The sequence below is a fragment of the Anomalospiza imberbis genome, chromosome 3 (assembly GCF_031753505.1).
Source record: "Anomalospiza imberbis isolate Cuckoo-Finch-1a 21T00152 chromosome 3, ASM3175350v1, whole genome shotgun sequence".
NCBI lineage: Eukaryota > Metazoa > Chordata > Aves > Passeriformes > Viduidae > Anomalospiza > Anomalospiza imberbis.
The window spans coordinates 14728700-14746500 of record NC_089683.1 but is presented as its reverse complement, the minus strand read 5'-3'; the positions used below and the strand labels follow the sequence as shown (position 1 = coordinate 14746500).

At 36.3% G+C, this 17801-nt stretch overlaps 1 protein-coding gene across 5 annotated transcripts in view; it reads right to left on the bottom strand.

Moving 5' to 3' along the window:
* ROCK2 (Rho associated coiled-coil containing protein kinase 2) overlaps nucleotides 1-17801 on the bottom strand; it is a 95940-nt gene that overhangs the window by 24921 nt on the left and 53218 nt on the right. For all 5 annotated transcript variants that reach the window (XM_068183455.1, XM_068183456.1, XM_068183453.1 and 2 more), the window contains exons 4-9: nucleotides 13790-13927; nucleotides 10957-11217; nucleotides 5122-5266; nucleotides 2772-2910; nucleotides 1040-1131; nucleotides 84-243 (exon numbers count right to left, since the gene is read on the bottom strand). In XM_068183455.1, coding sequence (XP_068039556.1) covers nucleotides 84-243; nucleotides 1040-1131; nucleotides 2772-2910; nucleotides 5122-5266; nucleotides 10957-11217; nucleotides 13790-13927 — 935 coding nt within the window. The remainder of the gene's footprint in view (nucleotides 1-83; nucleotides 244-1039; nucleotides 1132-2771; nucleotides 2911-5121; nucleotides 5267-10956; nucleotides 11218-13789; nucleotides 13928-17801) is intronic.

Here is a 17801-nt window from a genome sequence, read left to right as displayed (position 1 = left end):
TATTTAGAGTGAAAAAAAAGGAAAGAATATAAGAAAAATTGTGCAGGTATGTTTTTAAAAATGCATACTGAAGTATCACATACAAATTGTCTCTGTAATAGGTAAATCCTATGAAAGGCAGCTGGTTTCCCACGAAGGCTTTAGGGATTGGAAAAGTTTCCACGTCTCCCTTGTCGTCCTCAATGTCATCAAAATTACTGCTATCTATATCACTGCTAAGCTCAGGAACAACAGGAGCAGCAGCTATAAAAAGGGGAAAAAAGATGCATTTCACTCCAAGATTCAGTCACTTCCTATATACAGGTATCTCTCTAGTGTTAGAAGACTGTATTATAAGATGTCCTTAAATAACTTGGAGTTAAATATGTATTAACCAGACAACAGATCTGGAAATATTACTGTGAACCATTTTTTCTAGAGCAATCTATTTTTGTGTTCGTTGCCTAATGCATAGACCATCTAGTATGCAAGACATATTTGTTCAGGTAATCACACTTGAGACTATAACTTTAAATACAATAATAATTTAAAATTTCTTAGTAAATATATAACTTTAGAAGATATGACAACCTTATGAGAACTGACATACTTTGCTTTTTTACCTAAAGCTATCAGGTTCTCAATACCTCACATGAAAAGCAGTAAAACTGACAAGACCACTGTCAAACTACTGTCTTAACTACCAGAAGATTAAAAGAAAAGTGAAAGAAAACAAAAAAACCCACCTCAAAAGAACAAAAAACCAGAGAAACAGAAGCTAACATACATTCCTTTCAGATAAAATTCTGAACCATCCAATTCCATTGTTTAAAATTGAAACATCTACATTAAAAACATTATAAAGATGAAATAATTCCAGTAGGAAAAATGCATATTTATTAACCTTCCTCATATAAGGTTTTATAATACAAGTGATAAATATGAATGTTTGAGCAAGATTCTTGATAGATAGAAATTTGTTTATATAACTGGAAGTTTATTTTAATTTCTACTATTGTAAATACTGAATAAAAGAGAACTTTTAACCTGATTTACTTACTCTCTCGAATGTTGTCCCAGTTCCACTGATCACTTCTGAAGAAAGGGTGATGCTTTATTTCTTCAACTCCATTTCTTCCAAGACGCACATCCCTAAACAGCCATTAATCCGGAGTCACATTAGAAAAAATAGCTGCTTTTGGTTTTTTTTTTTTTTAAATTCTGACTTGTTTATAAGCAGCAATGAAACTTTCAGTGAAGATTGTCTGTGTTAATCATACTAATGGTCAAACAAAAACAAAATTGAAAAACCACCAACCACTAATCTGTAGTTCCTTATATAAAATTCACTGATTCTTAGCATGCACTTTCCGTGTGACTGCTAAAACATCCAGAATCTGGAGTCTGCCACGTGGGGAGTAAAGCAAGAAAGCGAGCACTGAGGCAAAAACTAAGAAAAAACTAAAAACACAAACAAAAACTCAACACCCTTGGGGGAAATAAAACTGCAGAACTTTTCTGTCTGCCAAACCACATGACAGACCATAAGACGCAAGTGAAGGAAGGTCTGACTTGCTGCACAGAACAGTTATTCAAAGCTGGACTAAAATAAATATTCTAAGAATTCCATCCTCTGCCCCACAACTAACCCTGACACGTCTCTTGCTGATATTTGCCACGAAGTAAATCTTAAGTGCAACAAGAAACTTCTAGTTTGAACAGAGGAGTCTCGAAACTACGTACAAGAACAGGACATAAAAACAATGCATGGAAAAGAAGCCATAAATCACAGGGTCGATGTTTAGTCCTTCTTTAAGTGCTTCAGCAGTGATCACGCAGCATCTGTTTCAAATAAATTGCTCGAGCCCTGTGTTAAATATAAACAGGAAGAGGGACACACGTAGTAGAAGTCTACCTTACTACATTTACACTATTAAATCCTAATCATATTTTCTCTCTACCCTTCAGCTGCTAAAGGTGAAAAATGCTGTTAAATAAAGCACATCCTTCCTGACCAACCACAGGCTTGCTCAGTAGAGCAAACAATCTCTCTTCGAATGTAAAACCCGTTGTAAGGCATTTTGTTTTCCTAATTCCTCTTTCTATAGCGGCCGGATGCCCTGCTCCAGCCAAGTTCAGGTGACCACAGGAAAGCATAAGAAGGCATCATTGATCCAGAGTTAACTGTGGAGCTACACTGTTCTTTTAAATCAGTGAAACTGAAGATTATCTCTGCTTTCTGAAAGTAAACAAAATGTAATTGCTCAGGTCAAGAACAAGCTTACACAGCTTAATTTCAATAAGTGGCTTAGATCCTTGAAGGGAAACTTCTAGGATTTTTTTTTTTTTTGTAGCCAAAACAATAACCTTGAAGGTTTGTTAGCTATATTTACCAATTAATGCAACAAAGCAAATGAAAAAAAAATTCAGTAAATACATGCTTACTTTCAGAAAAGTATTCCCTTCCACTTTAAGTAACAGCCACATAAGATACTGAGCAAAACAATTTTGTCATTGCCTCTGAGGTTACGAATTACTTTCAGCGTTACAAGTGTGTTACTGCAACTGGAAGGATTTGTCCAGCACAAACTGTGTTGTTAACAGGAGCTGTAAGAACTGCTCATAGAAATAAAACACAATACCTGGAAAAAACACCTCAAAAGGAAAACTAGAGAACAGGAGGTTTGGGAGAAGAGATTTCAACAGAGATCAGGAGAAGTAGGAGAAGGAATTAATTTTTACAATGTACCATCCAAAATAAAAACCAGTGCCAGAATAGTATGTGCACTTACCTATCAGTTAAAAAGGCACAGATAAGGTTCTTTGCATGCTTAGAGATTTCCACATCATCAGGGAAATGCAATGAGTTCTTATGATCCATAATTTTACTATATGTTCCTACTAGTGAGTCTGCATAAAAAGGAGTATCGCCTGAAAATAAAATAGTAAACTGGCTGTGATTTTACATCATGTTTAAGTTATGTGAGTTGAATAAGACAGAAGAGATAATGAAAAGCCTACAAGCAGTTTACCTAGAAGAGTCTTTTATTAAGAAAAACAAAAAAATTGGACATGCAGTGTACAAATAATGTATACTACTAAAATATTCCTTCCCTACAATGTCTGTGTTACAAACTACACCATTTTCCATCCTACACCATTTTCCATCCAACTACACCATTTCCATGTCTATCCCTACCAAAATTTTGCCTGGTGAATTACATCCTTTGTTCTGCCTTAAAGCTCTCAATATATTTTCTAATTTACATAATGGCCAACACCCACATGAATCAATCTTTAAACACTCCAAGGGTAAAATGGATCAAAACTCATTAAAGACTTGCTCATGCACATTTGTTAGAAGGAATCCACCAAAGCTCTCTGAAGACCATTTCAGAGGCACACAGGTCTATGTTCCCTAAGGCATGTCAGTTCTGAGCAGGAGCCTTCCAGTGTGTTACCACACTGTTAAACTCATAGTAATAAATCTTGTTGAATGACAAATTACATCAGCTTGAGTGCCCATATTAACATGGCAGGTGGCTTTTAAAATAATAAGACTTTTCTCAACCAGAGATTTCCAGCCTAGGCTGCAAAGATATTTGCAAAGGAATTAGACTTAAGAAAGGTAAAACTGGGGCAAGTGAAATGAATAGGCTGGGATAAAGGCAACTGACAATCAAATTAACAGGCAACACTCTTAACATCCAAATGGTTTGGGTCTGTAATCAAGAAGCTGCAACTTTCACAGGGATCCTCTCTCCCAGTAATCCATAGGTTTAATAGAGAAGGTGAACAGTCACGTGAGCCAGGCTCTTTCCTCGGTTCTGGTGTGCTGCGCGCAGGCAGGAATCACCTGGCACTGCTGGCTGCAGCCTTCCAACGAGGAACTGAGCATTTCAAAAGCCACGAACAGTGCACTGCAGGTGGGAATCACTGATACTTGCTGTTGCCTCCCTCTTTCCCAACCTTCCTCTTCTCAATCCTCTTCTGTCTTGGAAACAGCTTTAACTTTGGCCACACCTCAAAACTACCTAAAATCACTGAACTAAAGTTAGGATTCATCCTGTGACCAACACTTTATGGTTTAGTTAAGCACACAATAAAATTTTCATTTTCGTAATAAAATTACCATTTTCATTAGTTCTACAGTTTTATCACCAGAATAACAGAACAGTTTCTGTGCTTCTTTTGAAGTGCAAAGTTTTAGAAGACCACAGCCAGAATCTGATACATATAAGTAATATTTTCCTCCTAGATACAAGCTGGGAAGGGGGGGGGGGGGGGAGGGGAAGGCTTTGAAATGCTGACAAAATATTCTGGACAGCTATGTCCAATATTTTCAGAACTGAATAATTATATTTACTGCTAAAATTGTTCATGAGAAACTATTAACTATAAACCTATAAACCACATATTCTTAAAGTCAAAATGATGTAATTCTGAAAGAACTGGAAGTAGCAATAGCATCATGTTTAAGTGTATCTCCTGTCTCAGCGTACCAGAAACATCAAAGCTGCAATATTCCCAGAAAATGCTGATTTTTAATAATTGTATGTTCAATTCCGTCCTTCCATAATCAGTATTTTGCTATCAGACTATCATATTGATCCTCACTATATTTTAAGATGCAGATGACTCATCTCCTGAACAGATTATATTCTTTGTTCATTGCCATAGCAGTCCAGTGAATTTTACTAGAAAATCCTGACTCAAGCACAAAAAAAAAAAAAAAATTGAGCCATAACCGCACTTTGACCTAACAGAAGACACTGATGTGCTGTGGAAAAAGGAGAAGAAAAGTAAAGAGCAGGCCTGCCCTTGCCTTTCCTCTCACCTCTTGTGTCCCTGCAAAATCAATCCTACCTGAGGTGGCACAAATGTGGTGAGGTAGCTGACCCCAGTTAAAACTATACTAAAAATTAGTTTTAAGCTGAACCGAGTCGAGGAACTAATCACTGAGCAAGCACGCAAACAGCTGTCACAGCACGAGAGTGACAAAGAGAACAGCAATGAGCCACAGCATCAGCCAAAAGTCAGAAGCTGTCAGTGAGGTACGAGCAGCCTCCATGCAGCAAAGTGCAGCTAAAGGCACAGGGAAGACTCAATGATAGTCTCATTAGCAGAAGAATCATTACTTACCAACTAACATCTCAAAAAGGAAAACCCCTACAGACCACCAGTCACATTCCCGTCCATAATAGCCATCACCCCCCTGCGATTTCAGGACTTCGGGCGAGATGTAGTCGGGAGTCCCCACGGCTGTGTCGCAGCGCACCATTCCTGTCTGGGCAACAGCAACAACACAAACAGCTCAGCTCAAGGGGCTTCTGAGCACCTCTTTAACCAATTCCTCTGTTAGCAGGACAGAAAAACATTAAAAATGTAGCCGAAAATACTTGGTTTGAGGAGTGTGTTTTAAAGACTAATTATAATTCAAGAAGCCATATGGATTGAAACGACATTTCTTGGTAATGTGCTTATCCCTGCCAACTCCATAGTGATTTCTCTTCACTTTATCTTCTCAAAACTCACCAATTTTATTATTTTTACCATTGGTTTTAATCTGAAGGTACACAACATATCAGACTACTCATTTTCTCATTGAATTCACGAACAAATTTTATAATAGTTTTGACAAGCTATGAATTCTAGGCCCTACAAAGCAGATACCTAACAATTTTGTCTAATTCAGCCAATAAATCAAATTATAGGTAAATTTTTATACATACTTTGTTTTTGTTTGTATATAGAAAGAAGAATAAAAGAAGCTATTTTTATGAATAGCAAAGTTTTTTTTTATTAACATATTACCACAATTGTATCAATGAAATGATTCCTCATACTCTGCTTCACACTGAGAAACTAAAAATACAGGGACTGAGTGATGCAGAAGCATCAATCAGCTCTGCCATCATTCTGATTCAGAATTATAAGTCTTGTTTCCTTTAATGAAATTCACTGAATTCACTCCTGAGACCAGATGGATGAATGAAATGAAATCCTGAATGAAGTTAGAGAAGTACCACTATCTTTTATTCTGTTTCCTAATCTGAAGTTTAATCTAAACCATTTTACAAAGGTTTTTCGTGCATTTTGCCATCAGCATGAATGGCAATATGTATTAATTTTGAATATTAATACACAATATTAGTAGCAACAACTAAGTTCAAAACACATATTTAAAGAAAATAAGAGAACCATTTGATTTTGGAATTGTACTAATACACAAAATTTAGACACCACATTATAATATCCTTTGTCATATACAATATGAACTATGAAAAGCTTTTATTTCCGTACTAAAACAGAATCCAGAAAGTCATTAACCAGCAGACAAAAATTAAAGGGATGACTACATACTGTAAAGACCTATGGAATATTTCAAATGTCCTCCTGTCAAATGCCTATCTTCTATGACTCCAAGCTAAAAATGAAACCTAAAGGAATTTTAACTTCTCAGTTCCAGAATGAAGAGCAGGTAAAATTTATTTTGCATTCTATACTGGATGAGATAGCACATAGCTTATTCATACTGGGATAAGAAAATGAAGTTAGCTCTTTCCAGAAGATCTATTGCATTCATTAGACAAAGAAAAATACAGGCAAACACATTTTAAGACTGTAAAATAAACTAAAGCTCAAAGACTCCAGGAATCTAAAGTTGAGAGCATTTGAAAATGGATCTAGCACATGGCAAGGAACCACTGTCTGAATATCCTGCTTGTCAAAGCACTCTGTGCACTAACCTGCATGACTTCTCTGAAGCTTAAGCCTCTCTTTGCTTTGAGCACAGGAGGAATCGCTCTAGGGTTACGTGGTTCTGCTCATCCAGTAGGATTGTGGCAACTTAATGCGGCTCCAACACTGCTGTGTGTCTATCTCTTCCTTATCCAAACACACAATTACAACAGGGGAAATTCTGAATTTTTGCTCAGTCAAGTCTGGTTGAAACCACCTGAATCCCTTCCTGGGTAAGGAGATTCTTTAAAAACAAAGTCACCGAAATAGTTCTGATAGAGTTCTCTGAAGTCTGCAGCTTCAGTCACAGCTTCTCCCCCTTGACACCTAAGCACTTAATAACATCCTATTTCCCATCCCTCTATACCTAATACACCAAAGCAAGAATACTTTGTAATATGTTACACATGTTGATATTTTCTGAGGTCTTAAACAAAGTAAAGGATGTGCCAAAACCCAGCCACACCTACACAAGCCTGATGGCTGCTATGCAGCAACAAGGAAAGTATTTTCAAAAATGTTACAGATGTTAAAGAACTCCATGTAGTAACACTTTAAGTTTTCATACAAGATGACAAGGAATTGAACAGTAAAACAACAACAACAACAACAACAACAACAACAACAACAACAAAAAACCAAACTTCTACAGTAAAAGAAGCCTTTGCATGCTAACACCAGGCTCAACGGGCCATAGCTCTCTGAACCACATGAAGCTGGTTCTATTAATACCCCATAAATTCTCTACCTTCTGTCTCAGGAACTAACCTAGAAATGCATTTACAGATCACAGAACAGCCTGGCTTGGAAGGGACCTGAAAGATCATCTGACTCAACCAGTCATAGGAAAAGGAGCTGATAAAAGATTATCTAGCAGCCTGTGGGACTGCATCACAAAATGGGCATTCTACCAGGTCCCTCAGGAGGTTGGCCCATTATCACCTGAATATGAAATTGCCAATTTCTGTTCTGCTCATTTACACACTTCTTCTTTCAAAGAACTTGGGTGTTCTGTATGTATTTTTAAGTACTGGGTACCTTTAATACCCTTTAATACTGTCAGACTGTGATCTCCGGCATCAAAGTAGAGTAAACAGGGACATGCTCTCTGTCCAATACAGAGCACCCTGGCAGTCCCTGCATTCTGAAGAGACTTAAATGGTGCTGTTTTCTCTGGGCAATGTGTTACTCCTGTGTTTCATACACTAAGCCTCCATGCCTGAGTAGCATACTTACTATAACAGTTATCATGCAAAGCTTCCTGTCAGGAGTCTCAGGCTAGTGTTTTACCTGAAACTTTTCTCATCACCTCAAAAGATCATGGTGGACCTTGGAACTCATCTCCTTCAGCTATGTGAGAGATGTACAGTGCACAATATTAAAAAATAGGCTGTCCAGGAGACAGCAATGTTCTTTCAGCTCCTGGCAACTTGGAGGTGAGGCTGTCGTGTTTCCCAGCATCATTCAGCATTATTATATTGCCGAAGACAAAGCAATTCAGGTTTCATCTTCAGGAGGATCTCCATCAAACCTGAAGGACTTGATGTCTTGAACCAAGGCTGACAATCAGGCTTTCACTCCCTCAGGAAGCTCCTTCCAGTAAACAAGAGCTGAAGGGTGTTTGTGTGGAAACATGAGGACCGCACACATCAGGTGTTAACAGCAGACAATGCACTGAGGCACGAAGGATCCAGCAGAGTCCTCTCCACTGGACAAGCTTCAATGAGAAAGAAGCTGAGTTCCAAAAAGAGGAAAACACTGCTTCTTTCAGCTGAACTGCCTGGGCTGAGGCAACAATCCCAAGTGGCAATCCCAACAATCCCTTCTTTTGGCCACATCTTTTTCTGAACTCGTGCTCTGCTGAAAGCTCAGTCAGCACAGGACAGTGCTGTTGATGGCAACACTGGGAGCTCCTGGCCCTGCAATACCCACAAAAGCCAGCTGCTGTTTAGTTTCTTACGCAACACCTGAGGATTAGACAGACTGGTGAACCCTGCCCTGGTCTACCTAATATACCTAAATACCAAAAATGGGAACCACAATTCCTACTAAATTTTTGAGTCTAACGCCATTCTTTATTCAACAACAGAAATACTCACTCAATTAGACAACTAATTTAAAAAAAACCAAGACAAACAATGAAAAGCAATGCCACAAACCCCCAAATATCACAACTGAGTTACAAAAACAGAACAGTTCCATTTATGCTGGGAAAGATCGCTAAAACACTTAGCAACTCTTTTCACAAAATGATAAGGAGAAACTCTGCTGCAAGTGCCTGTTCTGGCCTGGCCTGGTTGACTTCAGCAAACACTGAACACAATTCCACAGCAAAGGTCAGAAAAATCCCTCAACAAATTGCACTAAAATTTTCCTGGGCTCTCAAGAGCACAAGGAAAATGCTAATGCTCACAACTGCTAAAAGAGATCCAAATCCAAAAAATAAATAAGTATTGGGTAAACATATATTTTTTACAAATCAGTCAGCCAACACCAATATTATATTTACACAGCTGGGATGTGTTCATGTTTTGTAAGAAGTAGCATGAGATTTGGAGACAATCCAGAACCTCTCAACTTCTAAAGCTTCCTGTAGAAAAAATTTTTGCCATTCCACTGAGTGTGAGAAACAGAAAGAACTTAAAATGTAATCTTTTAAGAAATTGACTTCTTTAGGAGATCACTGTCCACTGATGATGCCCCATCTAAGTGGAGCTCACTGTATGTAACTTTATGAGAAACACGGATGCATTTGTCACATTTACAGTGCCATCATCTGCATTTTAGTAGTCCATTATTTTAACAATAGCAGCAAAAACGAAAAAAAAAAACAAAAGTAAAAGGTGTAGGTCCACCATTTCTGGAGTCCCTAAAACAGCACAGAGGATCACCCTTTTCTTGGTAGATTTATATTGTGAGTTTTTTGATGCTTTTTTGTTGTCCCTTCCAACGAGCAACAGATTCCCTTAAGACATTACAATCTACTGATTCAAAAAAAATATTAATATTTTTAAGGACTGAATTAAGAGACCAAGTACTACTTTTGATTTTTTCAATTAAGGTAAATGCTGTCATCTAAAATACAGGAAAGTAAATCAACAAAATGGAGGTAAATATTAACTCTGCCTTTAGACTAACAACTACAACATCAACAAACCTGGAAAGACTGAACTTCAGTAAACAGCTGCAGTTGGACAATGATGAAATTAATATATTGTCATGTGAAAAAACTCCACCTTAAACAGACACAGTACTTCTGGATACTGCTGAAGAGACATTAAGTTAATGATGCAAATGCAAATTAAGTAGATAGCAGAAATTGTATCAAGCACTGCCTAAACAATACTCAAAAAACCCTAAAACATAAAAGCAAGTAAGCTTAAAAGGATCACCCTTGCCAACACTACTACAGAAAACTTTCAAAGATCAGGTAAATCATAACACACATTCATATACAGTTTTTTTTGTATCTGTTATAATCTTATAGTTTTTCATAGGAAGAGTATATTCTGTAAATTACAGCATAACACTGTCTGTCAGACAAGATTCTAAGAGTGCAAACTACAAAGGTCGTTTTATTTTCAAGTTTTTTTAATAATATAAAGTACCCTATTAAAAATATTCTTATATAAACTCATTAGAAAACTGTATTTGGCTGTACATGGCTAAATCTGGACAGTTAAATAATTTTAATTGACATCTTGGCATCCTGACAAATAACTAACAGATTTTGATCAATATATCACATACCACTGCTGCCGTACTGTGACCTCATTTGAATGACCACTAGAGGATGCTATGAGAACAATTAGATAAAAGAAAAACACACATGGAATGTATCTTGCCTATAAAATAATTTAATTTACAAAAAAAGTCAGCTTATGAACTGTTCCAAGATTATTAATGTTGAAACTAAGAGTTATCTTGTGAGCTTTTCAAACATTTGGCAAAAAGAATGTACCTTGGAAATTCATAAACGCATATGCTTTCAAAAATAGCAGAGAGTAAGTTTACAACTTTCTTCCGTGTGAGAGAACAGTTTATAACAGAAAAAGTTACAATATTTTAAATACTCTTATATTTAAAAATAGGAAACAAGAATCAGCTTTCCAACCAAGTAGATCATTAGATGAATATTCCTTTGGGTATTATACTTCATAAGAAAATAACCTTAGATATATATGTAAGTTAGAATTACAGTTTAATAGATGGTTAATTGTTCAGCTGCATACTTACTTCATCCATTTTCATGCAAGTGCCAAAATCTGCCAGCTTCAGATGCCCATACTTATCTAAAAGCATATTGTCAGGCTTCACATCTCTGTGTATCAAGCCCATGGAGTGAATTGCATCAAGAGCAAGAACAACTTCAGCTGTGTAGAACTTGGCCCATTTTTCAGGCACATCGTAATTGCTCATAAGGTTTACAAGATCTCCACCTGGCATGTATTCCATTACCATGTACAAATATTTGTCATCTTGAAAGGCACAAAATAGCTGCAATGTTAAAAAAAAACAAAGGAAAGAAATGCAATTACTTTTCAGACAGCTAGGGGAAAGAATAAAGCCCTTTTTCTTGAAGTTTCACTGAACCTAAGAATACGTTTTCAAGATTACTTTTAATATGCATAAAATATACATTTTTCTATTAATTATGAGAGTACCTTAAAATTTAATGAACTTCAGAACCCCCTAATTATAATTTTTGAGAAAGTAAAAAAATATTTCCTGATTATTTTAATACCACAGGCATGTATCCATCCATCCATCCATCTCTCTCTCTCTCTCTCTCTCTCCATGTTTCCTGGCATTAAGAAGTATTACTGAGTCAAAATGCAAAGTATCAAATCTGCAACAGGGAGCATTATGTTCTGATTTGAAAACAGCTCAACAGTGAGCAGCATCTTATACTGCTTCCAAATTTTCTAGATTATAAATTCCTTATCTCTGTACATGTTTGCAAAGTCACTGCTGACTTTGTCCTAAATCAACACATATTGAAATAAGAAATAAAACCAAAATGTTCCTGAAAAAACTGAACACAATTCAAAGAAATTGTCCTTAACAATAAAATACTGATCTGGTATAAGTGGCAGCCAGTATGTTTCCTGCTGGCATGATAGTGAAAGTAAATCAGTCTCTTTAAAATTTATTTCAGATCTTTAGAAGTTTTAGAGATTCCACTTGGTGATCACCAAGTCTGAAAATAGCCCAGTCCAGCAAAAAGCATTACTATCAAATGTTCAGTGACTGTTGTGAAAGTCCCTGAAAGACTCACCTTAATTCTCAGGGAATACTGCCTTACTTTAAAAACTAAAAGCATTCACATCTTTCAATTACATGCAAAATTAAAAGGCAATTGAAAAATAGGATGTGTGGAAAGGATGAAGTCAGAATCAGGGAAACTGTGGTGGATGAGGAACCATGAAAGGCAGGTGTGTTATTATGGAGATTTGACCTTCAGATTAAAATTACTTTGTATAACTAGTGACAGAAGACCTAGATTAGAAATATATATTTTAAAACATATATGCTGCACTGTATTTCTTTGCACAACTAGATAATATATGGAATATATAGTACAATAATGTATTGGGTCATTAAAATCCAAATGAAAATTCAAGATAATCTCAATTTTGTCACATGTAGAGATATTAAAATATTAATAGATAACAGCACTATGCCTTTATACAACGCTTTTGTTATTGCCCTCAAGGGATTTCATAAAAAACTAGAACTATCTAGGGCTCTTGTTTCATTTATTTTCATTAAAAACTAGACAGAGAGATGCAGTGTGATCTGTCCCAGTTTCTAGATCAGAATAGGACCTACATTTTCTTCAAACCAGCTCAGTGTCCTACCCCACTGGATCACATCACCAAAATATATCACACCAAGACACGTAATCATAGAAGGCACAATTGCAGCTACACTTTAGTTCATTTGCTATTTACAAATGCAGACACACATTTATATCCTGCTTGTGAAGGTTTCCTTTGAAAATCCACATCATGCATTTCTCATTACTTTCAACTGCATGTGAAAAATAGCTCCTGACAATTACTGTTACTAGAACAAAGAACTAAATTTAAAAAATCATCTATTTGTTTAAATATTTCTGCTGAATATAGGCATGAGCACAAAACATGCCCAAAGAGCAAAACATCTTTGTACAACTGAGGTAAAGTGCTATTAAAAATATATGGAAAGGCTAAAGTCAGTCTTATCAAATATACAGAAGCATAGCAATATATATATATGAGAGCTTTTAAATTAATTATTTTTAAAAATTAAGGACTAATGATTTCTCCAAGCGCACGCTTTCACTACTTCTTTTGTTAACTGGTGCAATTTACCAGTTACAACAAATGGCAATAATCAGGACTTGTTCAGTAATTGTTCCCAAAGGCGTAATTCACATTACAGCATCTTGATGACACATGTCACGAGACAGCTGCGAGTGACAGTGGCCAAGACCAGATGAAGAAATCAACTCTCTATTCCTTGGGCATGCTGCGTGCTGATGCTCAGAACTGACCACTACAAGAAGATGGTTTCAAGGAAACCACTGCTACAGCCCCTGTCTTGCAGGAGACCAGGACTGCACACTCATCCATATATCAAACTGCAGCTGAAAAGAGAGTAACTATTTAAAGCACTCTTAATTCCAAATGCCTGTGATCAACTGACTGTATCATGAGGAAAGACTGGAAATACCAATCACATTTGTTTCTACATTCCTATACGTAATTTTTCACAGTTGGAAAGATAACTTCCCTATTATTCCAAAAAATTATGTAGGCATTTCAGATATCTATTTAATTCTATTTTATGATGCATTTGCAGTAATTAAAATTCAATTAATCTACTTTTTAGCACAGCCAAATATATAAAACTTAGTGAAATTGCCGTAAAAATGTATTTTTTAAAAGTAAAAATCTGAACCTAAATCTTGATTTGAGTTTCAATGTAAATTCAAAACCAGCTCAAGACTGGATAGTATTTATGGCCTCAGCATCATTACTATTGCTGTTGTTGTTATTATTTTACTTTTACAAATCTTCCTTACCTGAACCACCCATGGGCTGTTGGCAAAGGCCATGATATCTCTTTCTTCCCAGAAAAAGGCTGAATCGGATCTCTTGATCATTTCAAATTTACTAAGGAGCTTCATTGCATAAACCTTCTGTGTCATTTTATGGCGAACCTGTTGGTTGAGAAAGAAGAGAATCAACCTTTTTAAACCTTTTTAAAATGCCTTGTCAAAAACCTGAGTACCAGCATCGTATGTTTCTGCTATGTGCAAACTGCTTTCTGGGATGTGATGCCTCCAGGTCTTCAAACACCCAATTTTCTACACAGTAAAGATTTGAGAACTTCCAAACCTAAAAAGAAAAGTTTAACAGCAGCTCAAAAAAACCCACCATAGCAGGAAATAAAGTCTAAGTCTGCTTTTATTTTCTTATTCTGAACACTGTCAGCCATTGAATTCATCCATGTTAGAAACTGGGCAAGCAGTCTGCTTGAGCCTCTGCCAATTTTTATTTTACACCAAAACATGTTTGTTTCTATTTATTTTCCTAAATAGTTCTTAAATTCACTTTAAATTGTGCAAAATTAATACAATATATCTTGTTGGAAAGCTGGAATTAAAGCTTTTATTACAAAATCTGAAAACATTTTTGAAAACTTTATCTGAATTCAGACACGAAACCAAATCCTTAAATTGCCCATTGCAGTCGTTACTCAGCTAAGTAATCATGAGACATGCTACTTTATGAAAAAACTATTAAAGGAACATGTTTTTAACGTTCTTGAATGTTTCTTAAAGAAATCAAGGTGAGAAGTATTCAGCTATAAGAAGTTTGAGTCATCAGGACCTTAAGTTTCTGCCTATTTTTTCCCTGTTAAAATAAAAAATCCAGTGGACTAGTTTGTGACATTGATTCATGAAAATTGTTTAATGCATCAGAAACTGAAGTTATGATTTTCTGGTGCATTTAAAACCTCTCACATCTAGTAAATAAAGCAGATCTCCTAACCTCTTAGTTTTGCACAATATCTGAGTTTAATTATGTTACATGAAAGAATGTTTAACAGGTTTTTCTGAACAGCTGTAGATGCAGGTCCATGACACCTGCAGAGCAAAGCTTCAGAGAGGCACGTCTTTGGTCTACAGATCTGGGAGCATCAGTCTCCTGCTCCTGAAGAGCTGCAAAATTTAATATTGTTGAAGGAACAGAAGAGGCATCAGGTGGAAGGGGTAGTCTTGGAAAAAGCAAGAACATGAACAAAAAGAGAATTATTTAAGGAGTTGCTGTCCTTGAAATTGTGATTTTTTTTGCCTCCAAGATATATGTGCAAAAGTTTTATTTTTAGTATCTTGCATAGTTTAACACTAACAAACAACCTTCTCTACAATTAGATCAAAAAACCTCCAACTAACACCAGAACAGACACATGGCATCCATGTGCATTAACAACTCTATGAGCATATTTTAGGCCAATAATTAGTAAACTAGTGAAGGTGTCCTAAAACAGTATTTTGAAAATTAACTTCTTCCCACTTACTAATCCCACATGGGATAATTTACAAAGACTTGGTGGTACACCACAAACTATACTCCCCTAAGCATAGTTTTTGTAATCCTGCCCAAAACCAGAAGAAACACAAAGACCAGAAACCTCAAAAAGATATTTTTCAATTGAAGATGCATTTTCTGTGAAACTTCACATGGAAGCTCTGCAATGTATTTAGTAGTTTACAATTCCTAAAGTCACTGTGTACTCTTGCCTAGGTGCAGTTAGAGTAGCTGCCTGCATTTAAAAAAACAACCCATGACTTGAATTAAAAAAACTCTTGTAAGTCAGCACAGTCTGAAGGAAGCTCATATACAGTAGAAACAAAGTAAAAAGGGGTTGGGGGCCCAAAATCAGTCTGTACACCTGTCTAAGTAGTGCCAATAGGTTACTGGCTAAATGATTTCTTGAGAAAATTTCAAGATGGGCTCTTCCTCTGTACCAAAGCAAAGCAACAACAAGTACACTGGCACAGCCAGAGACTAAGTATGTCCTGGCACTCCTTGCAGGTGAGCAGACCTACCGCTGACATTCCTCCTGCAATCAGCACCATGGCCCCTGGAGACAGCCTTTTGAGCTGCTAGTCACTGTGCTCTTTACTCAGAGCTATATTTGTACATACAGATATTAGCTCATACAGCAGATTATTCTGTATTTAACTGCCATGTTTCAATTTCTTCCAACTGTTAAAATGATCTGCCAAATTTAAACTGCAGCTCACCAGAGTAACTCTCAAAATAGGTAGGAAAATCCCTTCATGCCATTAGCACTGAGTAACTTGGCTTTGTTTAACTCATGAGAATACATTAAGAAAAAAGAAATTCACTCTACTCTGCTTCGACAATCTAATATTTTCAATAAACAAAATGCCTCCATAATTTCCCCAGCATTCACACGGGAAGACAATCTGTAGGCAAAGAAAGTAACACATCCATTTGAAGTGATCAGATTTAGTACACAGTATTGGTAATGATACGGTCTGTTTCATGATTTTGAAAAAAATGACCATGCTGGAGTGGAGTTTTGAAATGAACTCTATGGCTTGAAGTAGTTACAGGTTCCTAGAATACTCAATAAAGCCATAAGAAATGACTACAGATAGGGTATCAAAGTTCATGTTCTGACAAATTTTCAGGTAATAAAACATGACCATTTTATCTGCTTTACTACAGAACTGTACATCAGCAGTGGATGGGGAATTAAACCTAATAAACAAGGCACTTAATGAAGAAAAATAAACCAGCATCTGTTTACGCAGGCCATGACAATCACTGCTTTGCAACACTAAGAAATCAGACAGTAAAGATTGTCGCCCAGACCATCCTGTAGCACCCAAACACAAGGAACTGTTAACTTTGCTTTAGTTTTCTCTTCCAGCACATGAGCAGGTCAGTCTGCTGTGTCACTGCAACATTACAGTCCTTCATGTTTAGACCTGGGAGAAGGAACTGAGGATAAGTTTCAATTTAAATCAAGATGATTTTCCACAAGTGAAAACAAACAAGAGGAACTCAGGATGTGCTTTCATAAATAATTGTTTCTGCATAAACCAGAAGTAACATATTAAGCAGCATAATTCAATTTTTCTGTCTGCCCTAGACACCAGTCACTTTTATTCATGGCACTGCGTAAGAGAAGTGATCTGGCAGCTGGCAATCATTTTCTTAGCTTTCCCCATCACTACAGACTCAGCAAAACCAGAGACCAGAGCACAAGTGTAGAGTTTAATACTTCTGGATTTATAAGGAAATTGTTTCTCCACCACAGTCAGATGTTAAGACCAGAGTCATCTGATCTCTCCTTATTGGACTATTTTTAAAATTTTTTGGAGGGGAGAGGAAGAGGAAAAATCAAGCCTTTAAAAAAAAAATCTAGCTGTAAGACACAACAGTAGAAAATGTATTTCTCTTTCTTGACAGAATCTGGGAAGCTGATTGCTTCATATCAGTTCTTTAGCAAGAAAATGTTATATTGCAGCAGAGGACTAAGGGAAAACAAAATTAAATGAAAGAGGTTATAGCTGACTATTTTATGCTGCAAACATTACAAGCCAAAAAATGAGCATACTAAGCATAATCATTAGAAACATATAATAAATATTTGTGCTACATTTCCTATGCACAATAACACATACTGATAACACAACATTCATTAATTAACTCATGTACTTAATCATGTTCTATTTATGGTTCTTTCTGTATTTAATCCCCACTGAAGCAAATTTCTATTTTGATCACAGAAAGCATTGCAAAATATTTTCATTACTGCAAATCCATCATCTGCAACAGTGGTGTCAACATTTTGAATGGAGTAGAAATAGATAGAGCTTAGCTCAATAGTTTAAACTTGTACCATACCTTGTGAGGCAAAAAAATTGAGGTATGGATGTCCACATCACCAGCTAATATTAGTTCAGATCTGCAGTTGTATTTATTAGCCCACTGCTTTTCAGCTGTAAGACTGCATAACATTATGATTTCTGCTTGTATTTTTACTCTGCA